Raw genomic sequence first — 22489 nt, forward strand, 5'->3', positions numbered from 1 at the left:
GTGCCCCCTGCCAGCTACAACTGGGGGAGATGCAGGTCCCCCAGTGGGGTGTTCTAGATCTAAAAAAGGAAAATCGGATTAAAGTACTCAATCCAACTGGAATCCTCCTGAAGTGGTGTCAGAAGGCTACAGGCTACCAGCTGGGATCATCATCATGCACCCCTACGTGGTAGATACAATGTAGTGCCCCCATGGACAGGCAATGAGGCAGCATTTCAGACATCCCTGGACTGCAACTGCACTCTAGCAGTAGTGAGGCTTTAATGTCCTCCCACAACAGAGCGTGTTTAGAAGCCCCATTCTCATTGATGTTACAGCCCACTCAGGGCTGCCCAGCATGGTTTCTGCCATTGTGCATATAGAAGCCCAGCACCCTGCTACTTGCGTCGCAAGTGAGATGGATGGGCAGAACTGCCCTAAGCTACTCTTCATCCCTCGATACATCCCAAAGGGCCCAGTGGAAACTCTAAATAGAGGGAATCTGCTATGCTTGTTTAGTTACGTTCCAGCATTAAGTCGTCTGACATCAGAGGACCTTGGGGGGGTAAGGTTTGCTCCACCCATTTTTAACTCTACTGAGGAAATAACCATGCCAACTTGGAAGAGAATGGCCCAGAGAGATGCAGTCTGGGCTGAAAGAGTAACTTTCACAGAATGGGGCATTGACTTAAACATTCTATCTCAAGCTAAATTCCCATGTGTTTTTCTATCATCCTATCCCAGGGAACTTGCAACTAGTGTGCTGAAACGAACACCTTGGGGAAACCGAGGCTGGACCTCAAACCCAGATGACTTAGAAGGATTTACTATTGTCTGCACACACAACCAGATGGAGGTGTGTCCAGCCAGGGAAAAAGCTACACATAGCGTCTGGGGGGAGTTGTGGTCCGTTGTACTAAAAAGACAGAGGTACAGGCTCTAGCCTCAAGAGAGGTGTCACACATTTGACCTCGAGACCAAACAAATTGCTATCAATACTCTCTTGGAACATAGCAGCCCTCAGTAGTGTTAGAACAAACAGGGAAGTGCTGGCCTATTTGGAAGCAGATGACACCCTCTGCCTTCAGGAAGTTTGGGATCTCGCCCCATCAATATTGCCAGGCTTCCACAAGATCTTCACCCGTGCACTACGAACAAGTATGTCTGATCGCCCGTCTGGGGGCCTATCAACTTTCATCAAGCATACAGCTGACCTAGATGGTGGCAAACAGCAATAGCATAGCCCAAGTAGTCTCCATTAGAGGCCTAAAACTAAATATTAAGAACATGGGTCTGATTATGATTAACTGCAATATCAATGCCGCAAAAACATCCAAGTTGAAGGTGATCCAAGAATTGGTGAACAGTCTTGAATCTCTTGTTTTGGAACACCCCGCCCATGAACTCGTAATGGTGGGTGATTTTAATATCAGTGGCTTAGGAGAATCTCCGGACATCGGCCTTCCGGAGAGAGGGAGCCATATAATGCAGGAAATTTTGACAGCTTACAAATTGGTATCAGCACAAAGGGCGATTCTTATAAAAGAGAAGGAATGTTCATTCCCCTCGACTTGCCAAGGGTGATCAACCATAGACAATGGCCCACATTATAACTTTGGCGGTAATAACTGCCTACCGCCGCGGTGACGGCCTCCACTGCGGCAGAGACCATCAGTCCGCCAGATTATGAGCACTGCCTGACTTCCGCCACATTAAGGGCGGAAATCTGGCAGTGTTTATACTCGCGGACGTGGTGACCTGGTGCTGCTAACACCAGCACCGCCCCGCCAGTAGAACATCACCAGCCGTATTTTGAGCAGAAATATAGCCTGGCTGTGTTCTGCTGATGGGGCGCTGCTGGCGGTAGCAGTGCCCCTTCCCGATCCCTGTCGGACGACCTCCTCGCCGGAGTAGGTGAGTCGGGCGTCTGACAGGGAAGGAGGGTGGGAGTATGGGGGGTGTTGTGTTTGAGTGCTTGTGTAAGTGCATCTGTGTGTGTTGTGTTGTATGCGTATGAGTGAATGCGTGTAAGAATGGTGAAGTGAGTGCGTGTCTGCATGTCAGTGTGTCTGTGTGTAAGAATGTGTGTGAGTATGTCTGGACGAATGCGTCTGTGAATGCATGTATGCCAGTGTACGTGAATGGGTGTATGCGTGGTGTTTGTGTGCGGGGAGGGGGGGTGGTGTGAGGGGCGCTGTGACTGTAGTGGGGTGGGGGAAGGGTGGTGATGTGGGCACGTGTGCATTTGTGGGGTTGCGAGGGGTGAATGCGTATATCGGAGGGGATGGGGTATTTGAATCGGGGGTGGTAGGGTGAGGGGTGTTTGAATGGGGGGGGTGAGGTGAGTGTTGGGGAGGTGGGGAGCCGCCTACCAGTGACAGGGAAGGAATTCCTACTGCCAAGGTTTTCGTGGCATTGCTAACTCCACAGAAACCATGGCGGTAGGCTGGCTCAGAATGCCGCCGGCAGTACTCTGTGGGCCGCAGGGTGGGAGATTGACATCTCTTGCCCAGCGGCGGTATGAGTGGAGAAGTGGCGGGTTGGCTGCAGCCAACCTGCCACACTCATAATGTGGTGGTATGTACCGCCAGCCTGTTGGCGGTAATACCGCCACATTAACCCTGGCGGTCAGAAGACCACCAGGGACATAATGAGAGCCTATGGCTTTGTCTCTAAGTGCCCGGCCAGGCAACTGGTGCATTTCGAGATAAAAGAAAGGTTGGAATGTGATCTCAGCCCATTAAAATGCACTATGAATCTCCAGTTACAACCCTCTCTGGAGAGTAGGAACTGAGTATTTCAACAGGGGAAGAGAATGTAAAGTTGGTTAAAAGAATAAAGTGGAGGCCGGAGTATACAGCTTCAGTAAAAGCCTGGATAGGAAAGCAGGCCACAGTAAACTCGAGGCAGCAGGACTCGATTCTCAAGTGGTAGGAGGAGAACATTGAGGACCTCACCTCCCTATTGAAAGGAGATGTATCTAGATCTATCCTAACAAAACCTGGTGGAGCCTGGAGGCCAGCCCAGCAATATGATAAAGCTATCATCATCGCAAGGAGGGCCTTTCATAGAGCTCAGCAGTTGTACAAACAAAATCCTGCAATAAACTCAAAGGCAGAGGTTCATTGTAAGAGACGATGCCTTAAGAAAATAATATGGGTACACAAGGAGGCAAGGGACCAAAAAGAATGGGCAACACTATTTCAGCTGTTGAAAACCCCAACCATGCGCTTTTTGGGGAGCATGTGAACAAACTAAAATGCTGCAATTTAACAACAGAGAATGGTGTCCCAGAAGATGCCTGGGTGAGCCATTTTATAGGCTTTTACACTGACAGCCTTCCTCTCCAACTGGCCTCCAGCCGGTGGAGGGGAATGGCGGCCAGTGATCAGGGCAGGATTGTGGGTTGAGACCCCTTTCCAACTTGAGGATCCTGAGCATATAGAACTCGAATACATACATGCCAGGAAGGTGGAAAAAAATCATCACATGCATGAGGAAAGATGGGGCCCCCGGTCCCAACGGCTGTCCTGCATCCTGGTTTAAGTGTGGCCCTGATAGTTGTGATAGCTTGTTGGCTCCACTTTACAGTAGTGTGTTTCAAAATGCGACTGTACCCTAAATGTGAAGAGGGTTCATCCTGGTCATGGAGGCCAAAGCAAATGCTTGCATCCTGCTGGAACCAAATGGAGGCTTGGGCACATGAGCAACAGATGTTCCTGTTCTTTCAATCTGGCTTTAGAGTCGGGGCATCAACTGTAGACATCCTCTTGGCTCTATCTTATTTAAAACACCAAGCCGCCAACTCCAATGACCTTCTGCTCTTCTATTGCTTTGTCGATGATAGTGCGGCATTCGACAGAGTAGACAAGGCAACCCTATGGAGAGAGCTGGAGAAATGGGGCATATCCGCTACGCTGTTAAGAGCCATAATTTCACTATACTCCAAGACATGGATTTGAGTGAAAACTGGCACTTGCTCAGTAACCTGCAAAATTAAAACAAATCAGGGCCTGAAGCAGGGGTGTGCCCTGGCTCCCCTGTTCTTCAATCTCCATACAGCTGACTTACGGAAATGCTTGGAGTCTGGCGGTTTCTACCAAGCTTCAAATAATACAATATGCTGCCGATATATTGGTTACGCATCGTACAAGACCTGGCTTACAGCTCGTTCTGAATGCCTTAAACGTTTTTAATTGGACCAATCCAACTCCATGTAAATAAAGAAAAAATCCAAAGTTCTTATATTTGGGAAGTGTAGAAGTAAAAATAACTTGTCTTGGCGCTTGGAAAGTCTGAGCATCAGTACAGCAAGAACGTATAACTACCTAGGAGTAAGGTTTAGTGAGAATGGCACCCCAGTGGCACAGAGAAATGCAATAAAAAAAAAACGGTCGACAAATACATATGGGGTTGGTCAGTTAAGTCGACAACTGAGTTATGCAACAGCAGCCCCAATATTAGGGGCAGTGAAGGCGACATTCCTCCCAGCTGTGCAATACGGCCGTTTTGCTTATACAGGCGCCTTGGATGAAGTCCTGGAACAATCTCACTGTAGGGCATATAAGAAAACCTTTCAACAACTGCGCTATGTTCGTTGTTCCAGATTAAGGCTGGAACTGGGTCTGCTGATGGAGTCACTTGGTTGCCAAGCTGCTATGCTAAAGTATTGCACCAGGGCTAGAAGAGCCGATACACAAACAATAAAAGGTCATCTAAAATTCATTTTTGAAATTCCAGGTAATCCGCGGCACACTCAAGAAACAAGTGCACTGAAGTATGTTCAGTTGGACGACACTACCCTCCAGATAGGGGACGTTCCATTTAGCTCCTGGTAAAAAGTCATCAATCAGCAACCAAAGGCGATCTCGAGAGATCATGACATATTAACTCATGGAAATACGCCTCTGGCACAGTCGCTGAATGTTTCCTGCCTCACCGGATCACAGCATCCATACCAACTGGATGCCCTAAATGCCGAAACTCGGCGCCAGATTTTGTATATGCGGTTGCTGGCTTTGCCAATACAAGCTTTTAACCCTTCTTGGGCTAACTATAGACGCAAAAGTTCCTGTCAGTTTTGTTCTTGCCAAAATGAATCCTGGCTACACCTCTTCCGCTGTTGCCTCTCTGTAGATCAGTGGAAGAGATACCTTATTAGACCTGTAGCTCTGGCACTTTGGGCACAATCATGCTTGAATGCCTCCATCATATGTTTCTCTCACTGTGCCCCTTGGGCTCTGGCAAGATGTGCAAAATGTGTTAATATTTGCAGGCAGCGGCTGTCCCTGTCTGTAATGCTGGAATATACAGAAGATCCAAATCAAGCATAATAGCCAGCACCAGTTGTTAATTGGTCTTGCAATTGCACTGTTCAGTTGATGTTATTTTTATGCATGCTTTGCACATATTAGTCGCCTTACTTGATTGTGCGCTATTTGCCACAAGAAGCGGTAGTTTACTGTGCCGGACCCTGTAGAGGTTGCAAATCAATTATAGTAGCCAGCCCCGCCAGCTAATCCTGCTGGTGCTGGTTGTCTAGCGATATCGTACTGCCCGATCTGCTCTTATTAGTCAATCTTTCTGATAATGCATTGTCTGCTTATTTAAATGCAAGTTGCTCAGGCCCTTGTGCACAACATTTTTCATCAATTTTATCAGAATATTGTTTAAATCAGAGCAGGTTTTAATCATTGTAATGGTTTTTATTAACTAAACAATAAAACTTTATAACACCAACATGTCTGTGCCAGAAAACTATTTTTCGATAATAATGTGATAGTTTTAGTTTTACTTTAGTTATTGATGTCTGTTTAATATCAGTCTGTTAAGAAAGGAATGGACATAGCTACGATGAAACTAAGCTACAAGAGCATCACAGAGAGTCTAGTGGTTGCACTTGATATGCGGTTCATTCCTCACCTTTATTACAATTACTGAGCAGAACTCTCTTAGGCGGGCAGGTCCCCTCTTCAGCCGTTTAACAGTCTGTGTTTTAATGTCATCTCGGTCGGTGTATTTCTACTTCATATGTCTTATGTTCACGATGGGCAGAGAGGAGGTAGAAAGCTGACCGTAGGCGGTCCATAATTTCAACCTGCTTTCATATTGCAGTGGTGCATTGAAGTAAATGTCCTTGTATACTGATAGAGCGGTCCGTACTAATAATTTTACCTGCTTCGGACGCTCTTTAGGCCGATGAATCTTTTGACTTAGTGGGAACTCTCTGTACTCTTATATCGATCAGTCGCATCAAATCAATAATCAATAACGAACATAAGCAATACCTTGTTCGACATAACACTTAACAATTAATCCAGAATACATTTCGGCGAACCCTGACCTTTCAGTCAGGAATAATCACACCAGTTTATCCAAAGTTAGTGAATTTTATTTCCCTATATTAGCAAAGCTAGCACAATATATATATGTCTCAACACTAAATGATAAACGTAAATGAACATTAATAGCTGTCCATAGCGGCGAAACAAGTGCAATCTATGTAGCATTTGAATCACAAGGCATTCGATAATAGCAATGCAAATCACTAAGACTATAATCTGTAATGAACTAATAGCATACATTTAGTCAGCATAACAAGGTCTCAAATTGCATCGTGCAACATATGGAATCCTCACCTAACCTCAAATTAGCATCAGCATGTGGGACTTCATGCGAAAACAATTTAGCAACATTAATTTAGAAAACTCCTAACTAGGGCTCTTATCAAAATCAGCAGTTGGTTACCTAAAGGAAACACAATGCAATTTTACAATTTCCTTTCATATTTACCAATTACGATCAGCAATCAAGGAAGTCTTCGTCTCACAGGTATCGTTCTTCGGTCAGCATGGATACCGTTTGATCAGCATAGGACTGGGCAAAGGGGCAGGGGTGGACGGGGCAAGTGCCTCACGGCGGCAAGGTAAAACTACTACTTCATGCAAAGGGATCAGATCAAAGTTAAAGTCTCTAGGGCCAGAATCATTTAAAGTCTCTTTCTCTCGATTAGAGAAAGCATCAAAGTCTCTCAAAATGGCGTCGCAGCGAAGTGGGCCATAATAGCTACGAAGTCAAAATGGCGGGATGTCCGATGATAGAGAGAGAGTTTCCTCTCGTGCACCTGGTTTTTATAGACAACAGTTCAAGTCCAGTAGGGTCTTCCATTGGAGGGTTCATAGGTTAGCTTCAAATTGACCAATCAAAAACGACAGTTCTCAAGCTTTTACTTAAGCATACATTATCCTTGGAGATGGGTACGCAAGTTGCAACATTGTCTACCAATTAGCTCACTTTCAGAGCCTCCATTGTCCGCACCTGCAAATTGACCTTGAAGTAAAGAGAAAGTATGCCAGGCTGGCACAAAACCTTAAGATAAGCATGTGAACAGTTTCTGTGGAAAAATACAGCTTCAAGCAAAAATACACGTTTATTTGCACAGTGGAAAAATACGAGCATCTAAACCGTGAGACCAGGCAACTAGGCCAAAGCCTCCGCTAAAGTCATGCTAAGCTAAAACATTTCAAACAGGCAAATCGTAGCACACGTTTATGATTATGTCGGATTAGTGCAATTCTAATACACCACGTTATATAAAGCACGCGTATAAATGATGACGAACTACTCTGAGGGCACATTTTGTCCCCGTACAATCTTTATTAGTTCGGTTAAAGTCACACATGATTATTTCAGCACTACGTCTAAGCGTTAATAAATCAAAACCTTCATTTTCTGCTTCATCAATCCCTCCTCTGATGACTACTTGTCATCACACAAATCATGCCCACAAATTTTATTCCATTAAAATTCTGTCAGTTCCCTTTTCCTTTTAATTCCCCTAGTTTGCGCCTTGTATTCTTCTGCCATTCTTTTCATAATTTTCTCTTCTTTTCTTCTTTTAATTCTTTCCATAATCATTATTATTCCCCTTTTTATTCCCCAAATTCCAAATACACAAATTATAACTATTAAAATCCCCTCTATTATTTTTAACAATATTCCATTCCAAATTCCCCCAATCCAATGTCCCACTGAAGCAAGCCCTTTCCCAACCTTCTCCCACACTCCTGGTTCTTTCAGTTCCTTCAAATCTGCACTTTCTTTTGTTAGATTAGCAAGCATAGTTTTAATTTTCACACTATTGTCAGGTATATAGGTACAACAGTGACGTGCACCAAGCATTTTGCAAACGCCACCATCCTTTGCTAAAAGAATGTCTAAAGCAAGCCTATTTTGAAGAGTCATAGCTCTTTCCGCTGCAAGTTCAGCATCTACCAGGATTATAGCACCTGAAAACTTTGTCAACGTTATCCACTATAGTAGACAACTTTCTTATTTTGATGGAATTCAACACAACTCCCAATGAAGGAATCATGGCTCCAAATATATCTCCTACCACAGCAGCTGCGGTCTCTCTTTTCTGGATACGATGGGATCCAGATGTCTTTTGAATCATCGATACGTCATCCAGTTGATAAACCTTTGGGAACACTATACCCAAATAACATCTCCCCCACCATCCCTTTGGAAGACGATAATAGGCATTATGCCCACAAATGTAATATACACCTGGAATGACAGGATCAAGTCCGTTCATCATGAATGTCCATTTGGCCTTAAAGATAAACGTATGCTTACACTCACTCGCTCCTACAAAAATATTGTCATAATAGGATTCACCTCGATATATACAAAATTTCCCTACATGCCAAGCATCTAAAGCTATTTTCCCTTGTGTCTTTATAGCAGCAAAATCATAATTATCTACTGAAGTCCTCTTATGTAGCTCTTTTTCTAATTTCGCCTTCATTTGTGCCCTTCTATCATCTGTGCGATCTAAAAAGCTTATTTCTACTGCAGAAACTGAGCAAGTAAGATTCTCCCTGAGCGTGAGCCGTTTCAAAAGGTTGCATTGGCTCGAAAAATTCTCTCATTATCTTAGCATCCCAATCTTTAGCAATCTGGCTTAGCTGCGCTATTATAGGAACATAAGCAAAGGTAACATCATAATTCGAATAAAAATACTGTATGTTAGTTTGACCATAAAACCTAGACATTACTATACTACACGTAATCCCGTATGTAAGAGGCATGTGGTGATAAGTCACCCCTTCCTTTACTGAGGTCGGTATTTGTGTACACACATAACAATCCTTCGCATCCATAGTCTCAACATACTCTGTTAGCAAGCGATAGAAAACGTTATACGAAAGCTCTTTCTTATCATGCAAAAGTCTCTCATCCAATGCTAGTCTTTTCAATGGGGTTAGTTCAGTGACAGTAACAGGAGCAAAAGTAGAAGGCTCAATATTCTCATTCTCACCCTTTCCATGCATTCCAAGCACAATTGCCATTATTATTAGTACACATGTAATTACTAAACCTATACACACATATTTACAATATTTCTTTCTATTATTTTGCGTAGCGTACCTAGTCATGATCTATATAGAATCAGAGAGCTAGAAGCACTTATAAATGAAACTATTTAGCAATTCAGTTACAAAGCTGAACAAGCGCAATGTTCACACCGTCTTCTTCAGGAGGCCAGTCACTTATCGGTTAGCAGCATTTGTCTCAATTTGGCAATAACTCAGTCTTTTATCGGTTTAGCAAGTCTCATCCGGTTTAGCAATGTCTCAGCTGGTTGTTTGTTTCACGTTAGATTGTAGTAAGCAATATAATTTATTTCTCTTTCAATCGACAGAGTCTATGAAACTTTTCTTTTCTATTGGTATCTCTTCTTCTTCTTCGTTCTCGATGCTTAGAGATACAAACTCGTCAGTCCAATCGTCATTGACCGCATATGCCCATTCAGGACCGGAATATCTCCTGTTTGGTATCCTTTTCCTTTTCAATTTTGCTTCTCTTTTCGACTCTGCTTCGCTAGTACTTTCCTCTTTTGTCAAGTCTTTTTCTTCACTTGACGATTGTTCCACAACAGTCACTTCTTTTCTTTTCTCTTTCACTTTTGGCCTTCCTCCTTCGTTCAAACTTTCTTTACCCCTTTCTTTTATTGGTGAAATACTTAGTTTTCTCTTTGCACCGTGTCCGTTTGATGGACCTGCAATCTTTTCTGTGGAAGCTTGAACCTTTTCGTTCTTTTCTCCTTTGTCCCCTTCTTCTGGTGAATCGATCACGTTCTCTTTTTCTTTTTCTGTATCGTCTGCTTCTGGGAAAGCCCTCCTCTGATCAGGCTCTCCTGCTTTTTCAACTTTTTCGAGCCCTTCGCCACCGTTACTTTCGTCAGGCTCTTTATCACTTTCAGCTGCTTCAGGTTCCTTGTCACCTTCGGCTTCTTCAGGCTTTTTGCTACCCTTAGCTGCTTCAGGTTGTTTGTCACCTTCAGCTTCTTCGTCGCTGTCTGAACTTTCTCCTTGGTCTCCCCCAAGCGAGTTAGCGTCTTCGTCCTCAGAGAATATCTCTTTCTCTCCTGTTTCTGCCTGTTCACTTTCAGTTCGGTTTTGTTCTGTCTCAGCACTCAGCACTGCTTTGTCAGGCACTGGTAGTTTCAGCGCTTCAACTTCCTCATCTGTGGGACACAACACCTTCTTTGTGTGACTGGCGTGAATCCAGTTGGGAACCCCCGCACACTTCACAGCGGTAGTTGTCGTCAGGATCACTTGGAAAGGGCCTTTCCAACGGGGTTCCAGACACGACTTCCTCACGTGCTTCTTTACCACGACCCAGTCACCTGCTTTCAGTGCGTGTCCTGGACCTTGGATGGGTGGCAAGGTGGTCGCTTCCACCTGGTGAGAGAAAGAGCGAACCACGTCAGCCAGACCTTTGCAGTAGTCTAACACCATATCATCTGTAATATTCAAAAGCGCGTTTGCGGGAACTGCAGGAAGTCTCATAGCCCTGCCCATGAGAATTTCATGCGGAGACAATCCAGTCTTTCTATCAGGGGTGTTTCTCATTGACATTAGCACTAAGGGCAATGCGTCAGGCCATTTCAAATTTGTCGATGCACATATTTTCGCCATTCTTGATTTCAGTGTACCATTCATTTGCTCCACCAGTCCTGATGCTTCAGGGCGATAGCTACAATGCAGCTTTTGCTCGATGTTCAGCGCTTCGCAGAGTAACTTTATCACCTCGTTATTGAAGTGACTTCCCCTATCTGATTCTAAAGAGATCGGGAATCCGAAACGTGGTATCAACTCCCTCAACAATAGCTTTGCAACTGTAAGGCTGTCATTTCTACGTGTGGGGTATGCCTCAATCCAGTGACTAAAAATGCACACAATCACCAACACATATTTCAGACCTCCATGCACAGGCATCTCAATGAAGTCCATCTGCATTCTACTAAAAGGCCCGCTTGCCCTACCAATGTGGCTCGTGTTCACAACTGTTCCCTTTCCTGGGTTCATCTGCTGGCAAGTGACACATCGATGGCAAACTGCTTCTGCAGCTTGACGAAATCTGGGGTTAAACCAATCAGTTTTGAACAATCTTATCATGGCATCTCTCCCTAGGTGAGCTTGCCCATGATAGGACCGCGCAAGCTGTGATAAGAGACTGTTTGGCAAAACAAATTTTCCCTCATGTGAAACCCATAACTCGTCTTGTCTCTTTATACATTGTGATTTAATCCAGGAATCTCTTTCATCCTCCTTGACATTATTTTGTAATGCTTTTAGTTCATCTATTGTATCTACAACCTTTAAGGCAAATGCTTCAGCTGGTTCGAGTTCTGGCTCACTTATTGAATTCCATTCATCTCTGAGTAATATACAGTTCAAGGCACAAAATCTTGCGACTTGATCCGCATATGCATTCCCCAGAGAAACATAGTCCTGTCCTTTTGTATGAGCACTACACTTTACCACTGCAACTTCGGCTGGCACTTGAATGGCGTGTAACAATTCCCTTATTCTCTCCCCGTTTTTCACTGGGGATCCTGAAGAAGTCAGGAACCCTCTTTGTGACCATAGTTGTCCAAAGTCATGCACAATCCCAAACCCGTATTGACTATCAGTGTAAATGGTGACTTTCATCAATGCAGACAGTTGACATGCTCTTGTAAGGGCTACAAGTTCTGCTACTTGTGCAGAATAGACTCCTTGAAGCCATCCCGCTTCCAAGACCCCTGTTACCGTACATACAGCATATCCTGCTTTCAAAATCCCCATCCCGTCTCTTAGACATGAACCATCAACAAAAAGAATTTGGTCATTTTCATCAAGTTTAGTATCTTTAATGTCCGGTCGAGGTTTTGTGCAAAATTCAGTCACCTGAAGGCAGTCATGCTCGACGTCTTCAGCGTTCTCAATTTCGGCATTTTCTCCAGGGAGCAAGGTTGCTGGATTCAACGTAGTGCACCTTTTCAGCTGCACATTCGGTGAGCCCAGAATTATCGTTTCATACCTTGTGAGTCTTGCTCCAGTCATGTGCTGCGTTCGGGAGCGGGTCAAAAGTATCTCAACTGAGTGAGGGACCATGACTGTTACTGGGTGTCCCATCACTATACCTTCACTCTGAGTGAGGCTGATACCAACTGCTGCTACGGCGCGCAAACACCCTGGGAGTGCTGCTGCGACCGGATCCAAAGTAGCTGAAAAATACGCTACTGGTCTGTTTACGCCACCATGGGCTTGAGTCAAGACAGACAGAGAACATGCATCACGTTCATGACAAAACAATGTGAAAGGCTTTGTGTAGTCAGGCATACCTAAAGCTGGAGCCCTACACATGCACTCTTTCAATTCAACAAAAGCATCCATCTCATCTTCTTTCAGTTCAATTTGATCCAAAGCATCCTTCTGGGTCAGTTTCAGTAGAGGCTTTGCTAGAGTGGAGAAGTTGGGGATCCACTGGCGACAATAACCCACCATTCCCAAAAACTTCCTCACCTCCCTCCTTGTCTTGGGTGGACTCATTTGAAGTACGCTTGTTATTCTTTCCTTCATTATTCTCCGTGACCCTTTCTCTATCTGGTGACCCAAGTATTTCACTTTCTTCTGACAGAACTGCAATTTGGAAGGAGACACCTTATGTCCATTCCCTCCCAAATGATTCAACAGAGCAATGGTATCGGCTGTGCAGCCACTTTCTGTCTTTGACGCAACCAGTAAGTCATCAATGTACTGTACTAGGGTTGACTCGAATGGCAATTCTAAGGCTTCCAAATCTTTCTTTAGAATCTGATTGAATATTGACGGTGACTCAGAAAACCCTTGGGGAATTCGACACCAACTGTATACTCTGTCTAGGAATTTGAAACAAAAGAGGAATTGGCTGTCCTCATGCAGAGGCACCGAGAAGAACGCTTGTGACAAATCGATGACTGAGAACCACTCAGCATCGCAAGGGACCTGGAACATTATCACAGCTGGATTCGGTACTACTGGGCAGCATTTGACTATGATGTTATTTATTTTTCTCAAGTCCTGCACAAGTCGGACCTTTCCACTTGGCTTTATCAGTCCCATTATTGGTGAATTACATGGACTGCTTAATACTTCTTTCAGTACTCCCTGTTTTACAAACTCGTCAATGAGTTGGGCAACTTTCATGAGGGTGTCTTGTGGCATGTGGTATTGTGGGGTCTGGGGAAAGATTGCATTGGGCTTTACAGCCACTTTCACCGGTTCCACCCCTTTTATCAATCCCACCTCTTTCCCTGTCATATCCCACACTTCTTTCCCGACTGTCTCCCGTAATTCGGCTGGAATATCTTCTTCAGTTATCATCGGGAAAAGACAAATCAGAGGATACTCTTCATCTACAGTTTCCATCTCATCCCCCTCTACACTGTCCTCTTCTTCCCCATCACTGCTCGTCTGTATTGTTATTCCTTCGTTCGAACACATTATCGAACAACCCAATTTGCACAATAGGTCTCTCCCTAACAGTGCTATTGGGCTTGAGTCACATACCACAAACTGATGTACCCCTTGATAGTTACCGATGCTAACGGGTACCGGATCTGTTATTGGGTTTGTCAGGTGCCTGTTTGCTACTCCCACCACTTGAATTGTCCTCCCTGAGAGTGGCAAATTCGGTACTTCACTGCTCTTAACAGTTGAACGTGTTGCCCCCGTGTCAACCAAAAACGAGACACGATGACCCATTACTCTTCCCTCTACGTACGGACCCTTTTGATCAACTTCCAAGGATGCTGCAAGCACACAATCTCCTTCTTCTCCTGAACTTTCACTCTCCCATACATTGTTTATTCCACTCTCACTGTGTAATGGGAACTGTTGTACTGTGCCATTTGTACTCATTACCTGACCCGAGACCTGTGGAGGAACCATCACTTGCTGCTGACTCATTGGTGCCAATGGTATTTGCATTTGCTGATTAGGTACCATAGGTAACTGCTGTTGCATCGGCTGCATCTGCGTCATCTGCATACGAGGCATCTGCATCTGCTGCGGCTGCATAGGTTGTAATCCCTGCAACTGATTTACGGTCTGAAAATTTGGGCTTGGACCTCTCAATTTCGGTCCCCTCATTGTCTGAAATGCATTGACATCATTGTTTTGCTGACCAACACCTACACTTGCACCTGCACCTTCCTGCACCACCATCGGGCACTCGCGTTTCCAATGACCGACAATTCCGCACACGTGACACGGCATCACCTTCTTCATTGCCTGCACACCCGTCACAACAGTGTTCAAATCCGGACCATTATTCACAAAACCTCCTCTGCCTCTGCCTCTAGGCTGTGACTGAAACGCCATGTTTCCCTGCAACTGCGGCTGCGGTTGCGATATCTGCTGTTGGAACCCTTGCATCCCTTGCAAACCCTGCAAACCTTGCAAACCTGTCTGAGCTGCCTTAAGCTGCATCATCATCACCTTCTCTTTCAACTTTTTCTGTTTCACTTCGATTTCGTCACTACAGTATTTCGCATAATTCAACACCTCATCAATTGGTTTCGATTGCCAACAAATCAAATGCGACTTTATCATCTGACTTATCTCTGGCCTCAGCCCTTCCACAAATCTGAAGACAAAATGGAGCATGTCCTTTGCCTCGATTGTTTCTGTGCCACTGTAATTCTTGAACGCCTTCAACAACCTCTCATAGTAACTATGAATCGATTCTTTAGTCTCTTGGGCAGTTCGATCAATCTTCTGCCAGTCCACGTTTTTCGCGGGTACCTTTGTTTTCAAATGCTCAATCACCTTATAGTACAAGCTCATCACCATAGGTGATGGTGCACCCGTCTCCCTGTCTCTTTCTGGTTCACTTGTCGGCCAACCTACAGCTCTTTTGCAATCCTCCCACAAATCCGCCGGAACCACAATCTCAAAGAGAGTGTTCAGGTCTTCCCAGAGGCATTTTGCAAGCTTCACAAACCTATCAGTCTGTTGATACCATTCGATCGGTTTCTCTCTCAGTTTGGGAAAATCGTCCGTAAATGACTGAATGTCGCTTCTGTGCCATGGTACATGTACTAATTTACCCCCTGCTGTCTCCCTCATTGGTAACATGGTTACTGTCCCGCTGCTCTGTGGTCTTTTCTCATTGTGCTCTGTAGCACTGTCCCTCCTCTTCTCCTTCCTCTTTACCCACCTACTTTCCCACTTGTCTAGACACCTCCACACTTGGGCACTCTGCAGCAATTCTCTAAGGTGTGTCTTCATGCCTGCTGACCTCATGTGTTCAAAATCTGTGGTTCCAAAATCCAACCTGTAGCTCCTGCTCAAGTGTTTCATCTTATCTATGTCAACCCCGTTTCTGTCAGCTGCTTCCTGCAAGCTCTTATGTATCTTGTTCACTTCCTTCGTAATCCTGGGACATAGATACCTCAGCTCTTCTTCCGTGTAGGACTCTAACCTGTTCACACCCATGGTCCCTTCCACCAATTCTTTTGCTTCCATGTTCAACCTGACCCTATTCATATAGTCTTCTCCTTTCCCACTGGCTGAACTTTGTGTGGAGTTTAGACTGTGAACCATTGTGTCAACTGTTGCGCATTCACCCCCATCAGCGTAGCATTCACATCGACTGCCATTGATGGTTGCGGCAACTTCTCAGTATTCGATGTTAGAGGTATTATCAGTGGGGGACTCAACCTCACCAGTGTCGACTGAGCACATATGGGACTAAACTCCATCAAGGATCCGGGTCCATTTGGTTGAGCCGCTATCGGAGTTATCCCTGGAGTGTTCTCTATGCACCTCCTTTCTGTCCCACTCTGCAGCATCGATCCCTGACCGCTCATACCTAGATTAGGCTGACTATACAGAGGTACAGGTGGACCTACAGTAATGGGTAGTGATATCGCGTCTGGGTTCTGCCCATTTCCCATGTTCTGTGGCATGTTCATGCCCACACCATGGGTCATCATTGCCGGCATGCCCACCTGACTCCCCGTCATTTGAGCATGTGCGTTTCCCCCCTGCATCTGCTTCTGGGGCAGCAGAAACTGAGATGATTCAGCTTGTCCCATTGTTTGGTTGTAACCATTCTGTACTCCCCTTACGGTTGGTTCTAGAATTGTTCCTGTACTGTTATCACTGTTGTAGTATCCTGGCATCTGCGGCTGATAATTTTCTGCTTGTTTCAACACGGGCACATCTGGATATATTCTCCTAACCTGCGGTATCTGCGGGGTGAACAATAAACTCGAGTCCTTAGATCCCGATGAAGCTCCTGAACTCTGAGTTTCATTGTTCTGTACCGGTGCCGGAGGGGCAGAACTGGCACTTGGACCTTGTCCATTCTCTGCATAAGGCGGTGGACGGTCGTTCAGCAATTGCATTATTAACTCCTCATCCTCTAGCTCCTCTTCCCTTCTCAACTTTTCCTCGTCCTCTCTATCCTTGGAACACTTCCTGTCCGTCTTACAGGTAGCTTTCTTACCTGTCTCCTCTTCTTCCTTAGTAATTGCGGGAAACAATTTTATCCCCTGCAATACATCTGACCTCCACACCTTCTGTGCATTATCCCACCTAGCATCCGCTAGTGTCTTTTCTACCTTTCTCATCCTGGTCTCAAACTTCTTTTGCTGTTGCTGTCTGGCCATTAGTTCCCAAATCGCTAGAGCCTCAAACTGTGCTGGCCTTGGAGGCACCTTCATGTCGTACATCGTGAATCTCAAATTCTCTAGAATCCTTATATTGAATGTCCCATGTATCGGGAACGCTACGCTCCCATGTTTCTCTGTCAGCTTGTGCCACTGCTTTAGCCAAAGGCACGGAGCTACCCCCTTCTCTTCCATTACAATGTAAGCTGGTGTACCCTCGGGCGGCGTCTCCTCTCCTACGCTCGCTTTAATGTAAGACTCCCCCTTCATCACACTCCTGAATGCTTTAAAGAATTTCATTTTCTCGTCTTTTATTTCAAAGTTTGTAATCAATAGGTGACTTTAATTCCCGGAATACTCTTCGCCTGCCTTTCCCCTTCCAATCGAGCCCCACGGACTGCGTCCAATCCGTGCGCGACCCTTCTCTACAACCAACTTATCCCAGCGCGGCTCCTAGTGACGTCACACTCACACACACTGCGGCTGACAAAGCCTCGCGGCTAGTCCTCCTTCACTCACCTCTTTCCGTAACAACTTTCGCATGTATCGCGAGCTACCAAAAAATAAAACAGATCTGTCGGTTTACTACAGGAAGGGTAACACAGTCGCTTCAGGACCTTAGGGACCTTTCACTAGCCTCGGCCGCTATTCCGTCTTTCTCAGTCCCCACGTTCGCAAGCAAATCTGACCCGCAGATCTACTCTCAACTTGTCAATGATCTGTTCTAGTGCACTTAGAACCTTGTCAAAGCCCGAAGTCGAAGTTTCTTTCACTCCCTAACACACGTACCGACTCGTTGACCACGCCCGATCAACCTACTAAACCGCCCAGACCACAACATGGATCAACATACTCCGGAGTCTCTTGACCTCGCAGGGCCCGTCTCAACAACAACAACCACGTGGACCTTTTTATGCACAAAGCGCCACACGCACATGAAGTTCGACGACTTCCCTACTCTCACACTCGGAGCCGCACCTCCGCTATCTCTATGAAGTTCGACGACTTCACTACTTCTACACTCGGAGTCGCACCTCCGCTATCCTTTAAAAAGAAAATCCTTGCAACCTTTTCACACACCCTGCGGCAATAAGCTGTGCAAGCGCAAAACCCTAACTCCACTCACACCATCACTAGTACCGCCAACGCCGAATCCACACCTCCATTCTCTCCATTCGCAAGCTCCGAGATCCCAGGAAAGTCGCGGTGGACCTAGCCCATCATCATTCTGTCAATCAGTTTTATCCAAGAAAAATCTAATTCAACTTCTCAAGTGTGGTCTCAAAATGCGTAATCGTTAAATCAACACCATGTACTTTAGGAGTACAGGGTCCCAAAAGACGTAACCGTCCTCTGCTACCATCTACTGATAGAGCGGTCCGTACTAATAATTTTACCTGCTTCGGACGCTCTTTAGGCCGATGAATCTTTTGACTTAGTGGGAACTCTCTGTACTCTTATATCGATCAGTCGCATCAAATCAATAATCAATAACGAACATAAGCAATACCTTGTTCGACATAACACTTAACAATTAATCCAGAATACATTTCGGCGAACCCTGACCTTTCAGTCAGGAATAATCACACCAGTTTATCCAAAGTTAGTAAATTTTATTTCCCTATATTAGCAAAGCTAGCACAATATATATATGTCTCAACACTAAATGATAAACGTAAATGAACATTAATAGCTGTCCATAGCGGCGAAACAAGTGCAATCTATGTAGCATTTGAATCACAAGGCATTCGATAATAGCAATGCAAATCACTAAGACTATAATCTGTAATGAACTAATAGCATACATTTAGTCAGCATAACAAGGTCTCAAATTGCATCGTGCAACATATGGAATCCTCACCTAACCTCAAATTAGCATCAGCATGTGGGACTTCATGCGAAAACAATTTAGCAACATTAATTTAGAAAACTCCTAACTAGGGCTCTTATCAAAATCAGCAGTTGGTTACCTAAAGGAAACACAATGCAATTTTACAATTTCCTTTCATATTTACCAATTACGATCAGCAATCAAGGAAGTCTTCGTCTCACAGGTATCGTTCTTCGGTCAGCATGGATACCGTTTGATCAGCATAGGACTGGGCAAAGGGGCAGGGGTGGACGGGGCAAGTGCCTCACGGCGGCAAGGTAAAACTACTACTTCATGCAAAGGGATCAGATCAAAGTTAAAGTCTCTAGGGCCAGAATCATTTAAAGTCTCTTTCTCTCGATTAGAGAAAGCATCAAAGTCTCTCAAAATGGCGTCGCAGCGAAGTGGGCCATAATAGCTACGAAGTCAAAATGGCGGGATGTCCGACGATAGAGAGAGAGTTTCCTCTCGTGCACCTGGTTTTTATAGACAACAGTTCAAGTCCAGTAGGGTCTTCCATTGGAGGGTTCATAGGTTAGCTTCAAATTGACCAATCAAGAACGACAGTTCTCAAGCTTTTACTTAAGCATACATTATCCTTGGAGATGGGTACGCAAATTGCAACATTGTCTACCAATTAGCTCACTTTCAGAGCCTCCATTGTCCGCACCTGCAAATTGACCTTGAAGTAAAGAGAAAGTATGCCAGGCTGGCACAAAACCTTAAGATAAGCATGTGAACAGTTTCTGTGGAAAAATACAGCTTCAAGCAAAAATACACGTTTATTTGCACAGTGGAAAAATACGAGCATCTAAACCGTGAGACCAGGCAACTAGGCCAAAGCCTCCGCTAAAGTCATGCTAAGCTAAAACATTTCAAACAGGCAAATCGTTGCACACGTTTATGATTATGTCGGATTAGTGCAATTCTAATACACCACGTTATATAAAGCACGCGTATAAATGATGACGAACTACTCTGAGGGCACATTTTGTCCCCGTACAATCTTTATTAGTTCGGTTAAAGTCACACATGATTATTTCAGCACTACGTCTAAGCGTTAATAAATCAAAACCTTCATTTTCTGCTTCATCAATACTCTGCCTTGGTTGGTGGCCTCAGATAGGGAAAACGTGACGTTGCCCTACCTTAAAATGAGCCAGGCTACTGCCCCTTTGACGTGATCGCTCAGTAGCAGATCAGTCATAAGGTCAAAGGTTTACATTGGTGAAGTCAGCCGTCGCTCTACTGATGTATAGACAGCACTTACTTGCAACTCTAAATAGAGTGGTGGATAACCACAAGTTTGGTGGTGCATGAGCACCATTGTTTTACGCCAGTCCTCCAACACTGCATGACTCAACAAAAGGGTGCTAAAGTGCAGAGTTCAAAGAACATGGGCTATCTTGCCAACAAACTGGCCATCCATTGTTGGCACAAGGGGACAGAGGTCTGCCTCAGAAGTCTCAAGAGAAGGATCCAGAAAGCAACCAACTCTGTTTAGGTCCCCAGACTTTGGAACATGCTGTCTCTAATAATCTGGTCTTGATTCCAACAGTTTACATTGATTCTATTTACCACACCATTTTTACCTGCACCTTGTTATCAGAGATAGGTTTGTGCTATAAAGATGCATTACATAAAGTCATGTTTTAAAGCCTGGTCCTTTGACCAAAGGGTTCTAATATTTTCTTTTCCTTGCTTTGCAGGTTGCTGATTTTCATATGGCTGCCACCTTTACGTCCTATGCCATCAATGGACCAACCGTGTCAGACGATCTCCCACCTTTCAGCTGGAGTCGTTTTAACCAGACAGTCCACGAGGGCTTGCCAGAAACTTATAACTTCAGCTTTGTGCTCATGCAACCCGTCCTTTGATAAAGGTTTATTACCAAATATAGTGTACAGAGAGAGCATAGCTATTGTTTATTTAAATTTACAAAAATAAATCATTATATTTCAAAACCTTTCCAGTTCAAATTTTTGTTCTTGAACCTTACATTTTCCCCATTCGAAGAATTTTTTGTGTGTGTCCGATAGTACATTTGATGTGGTTTAGTGAGTTATATCTTATTTCATTATTTTCGTCTGTCAATAAGTTGAAAAAAGAACACTTCACTGAACATATTTGCTATTGACAATCCATTTGTTGAAATGGCCTACCGATAGATACAGTTCAGTGAACACGACTCATAACTCAAAATACAAACAGTAGGAACAGTAAATCAGTGTCCAACCAAATACTTGCTATTTATAAGAAAAGTAATATTTTATTTCTATCTCTACACATGTAACGAAGTGCAACATTCAGGAGCAACAATAATCCCCTTTGAGGCCAAGACTTAAGTCGTTGTCAGGCAAATCCCTGTGCCTTTCTCCTTCGCATTACATGTTCAGGGTTACACCACATTCACTAGTGGCTGCATCAGGGAATGCAAACTATTAGGCCGTACTCAAAAGTTCTCCGTTTTGACTCTTTAGCAACTTAGTCAAAAGTGTCTATTGTGCCACAGCACTAGTGTGTCCCCCAGTGCCCAACTAGCCCAGTTCACGTTTTCACTGCTCTTGCAGCACAGACAAGTTCAGCAATGGGCTCCCATGAGTCCTGCTCAGTTCAGAGAAGTCTGGCTGTTTGCGGCCAAGCAGCAGCACCCAGCAGCGGAAGCTCTCTGCCTTCTGAGTGGCACTGCAGGAGGTCCTTCAGATGTTGGAGCCGCTCCCAGCTCACTAAGACATGGTAAGGTGTTTTGGCTCAATGTGGGGGAATCCTTTCCTCTGCTCTTAATTGGAACCAGCAAGGATGTACTGTCATTTATGACCTCTCTGGCAGTCCTCTGCGGGGAGTCAGGGGCAGTTTACTCACAGTGCGGATCCAACCCGTGAATTGTAGCCTCAGTCTTTCTTCGGGCGGCGGCCCGAATTCTTTGGCAATGTTGGTACTGGCGGCCCCTCCTGGCATACAAGGTTGTCGTAGTATGTGGTGATACAGGCGCTGGCTCTTCCAGCCTCAGCACACTGGCCCAGATAATCATAGATCTTTGCACTCCTTAAAATGGTACTTTACCAGTGGCCCCTTCTGGCATACAGGCTCCCTGCAGCACTGTAGTAAAGTGTGGAGTAAGACCGGCACCACGCTCCACACACTGCTTATTCAACGATGACCCTACACTGCCATACAGGAGTTGCTGAAAACAGTCCTGCACACAGCCAGTGGCCCAATCGGTGCACAGCCGAAGCCTCACACCTCACACCTCACACAGGGAGTCCTCATGCGAGTCCCTAGTGGACCTTGATGTCTCCAGTATTGTCCTCTTCCTCAGAGGGCACAATGGTCTTGGCAAGCAGGCAGGTGCAGGTGCCCCAGGCTCCTGGGCAGGCTTTGTTGGTTTTCCTGGGTGAAGTCCCTCACCCAGAATGGAGACTAACAGACCTTTGCCCCCAGTTCTCGTCACAGGCAGATGTCTTGCAGAGCTCCCTTTCCCACACAGCCCATCTTGCTGCTTGGAAGATGACACATTTTGGGGGACTCAATCTCCTCTTCTTATAGTCCTTTCCCAGACACCAAATGTGTTTTAGGGTCTGGGTATTTGAAGTTTATGTTGGGATTCTGCTTCTTTTGAAGTGGCACTTCTCTTTTTTATCTTTCTTCAT

At 45.0% G+C, this 22489-nt stretch overlaps 1 protein-coding gene across 1 annotated transcript in view; it reads left to right on the top strand.

Annotated features, from left to right (window-relative positions):
• The window catches only part of PLBD1 (phospholipase B domain containing 1), a 245604-nt gene extending 224801 nt beyond the window's left edge, over window positions 1-20803 (top strand). The window contains exon 11 of the mRNA XM_069231448.1: window positions 20549-20803. Coding sequence (XP_069087549.1) covers window positions 20549-20716 — 168 coding nt within the window. The 3' untranslated portion in view covers window positions 20717-20803. The remainder of the gene's footprint in view (window positions 1-20548) is intronic.
• Window positions 20804-22489: the final 1686 nt, after the last annotated feature.

The sequence above is a fragment of the Pleurodeles waltl genome, chromosome 4_2 (assembly GCF_031143425.1).
Source record: "Pleurodeles waltl isolate 20211129_DDA chromosome 4_2, aPleWal1.hap1.20221129, whole genome shotgun sequence".
Classification (NCBI taxonomy): Eukaryota; Metazoa; Chordata; class Amphibia; order Caudata; family Salamandridae; genus Pleurodeles; species Pleurodeles waltl.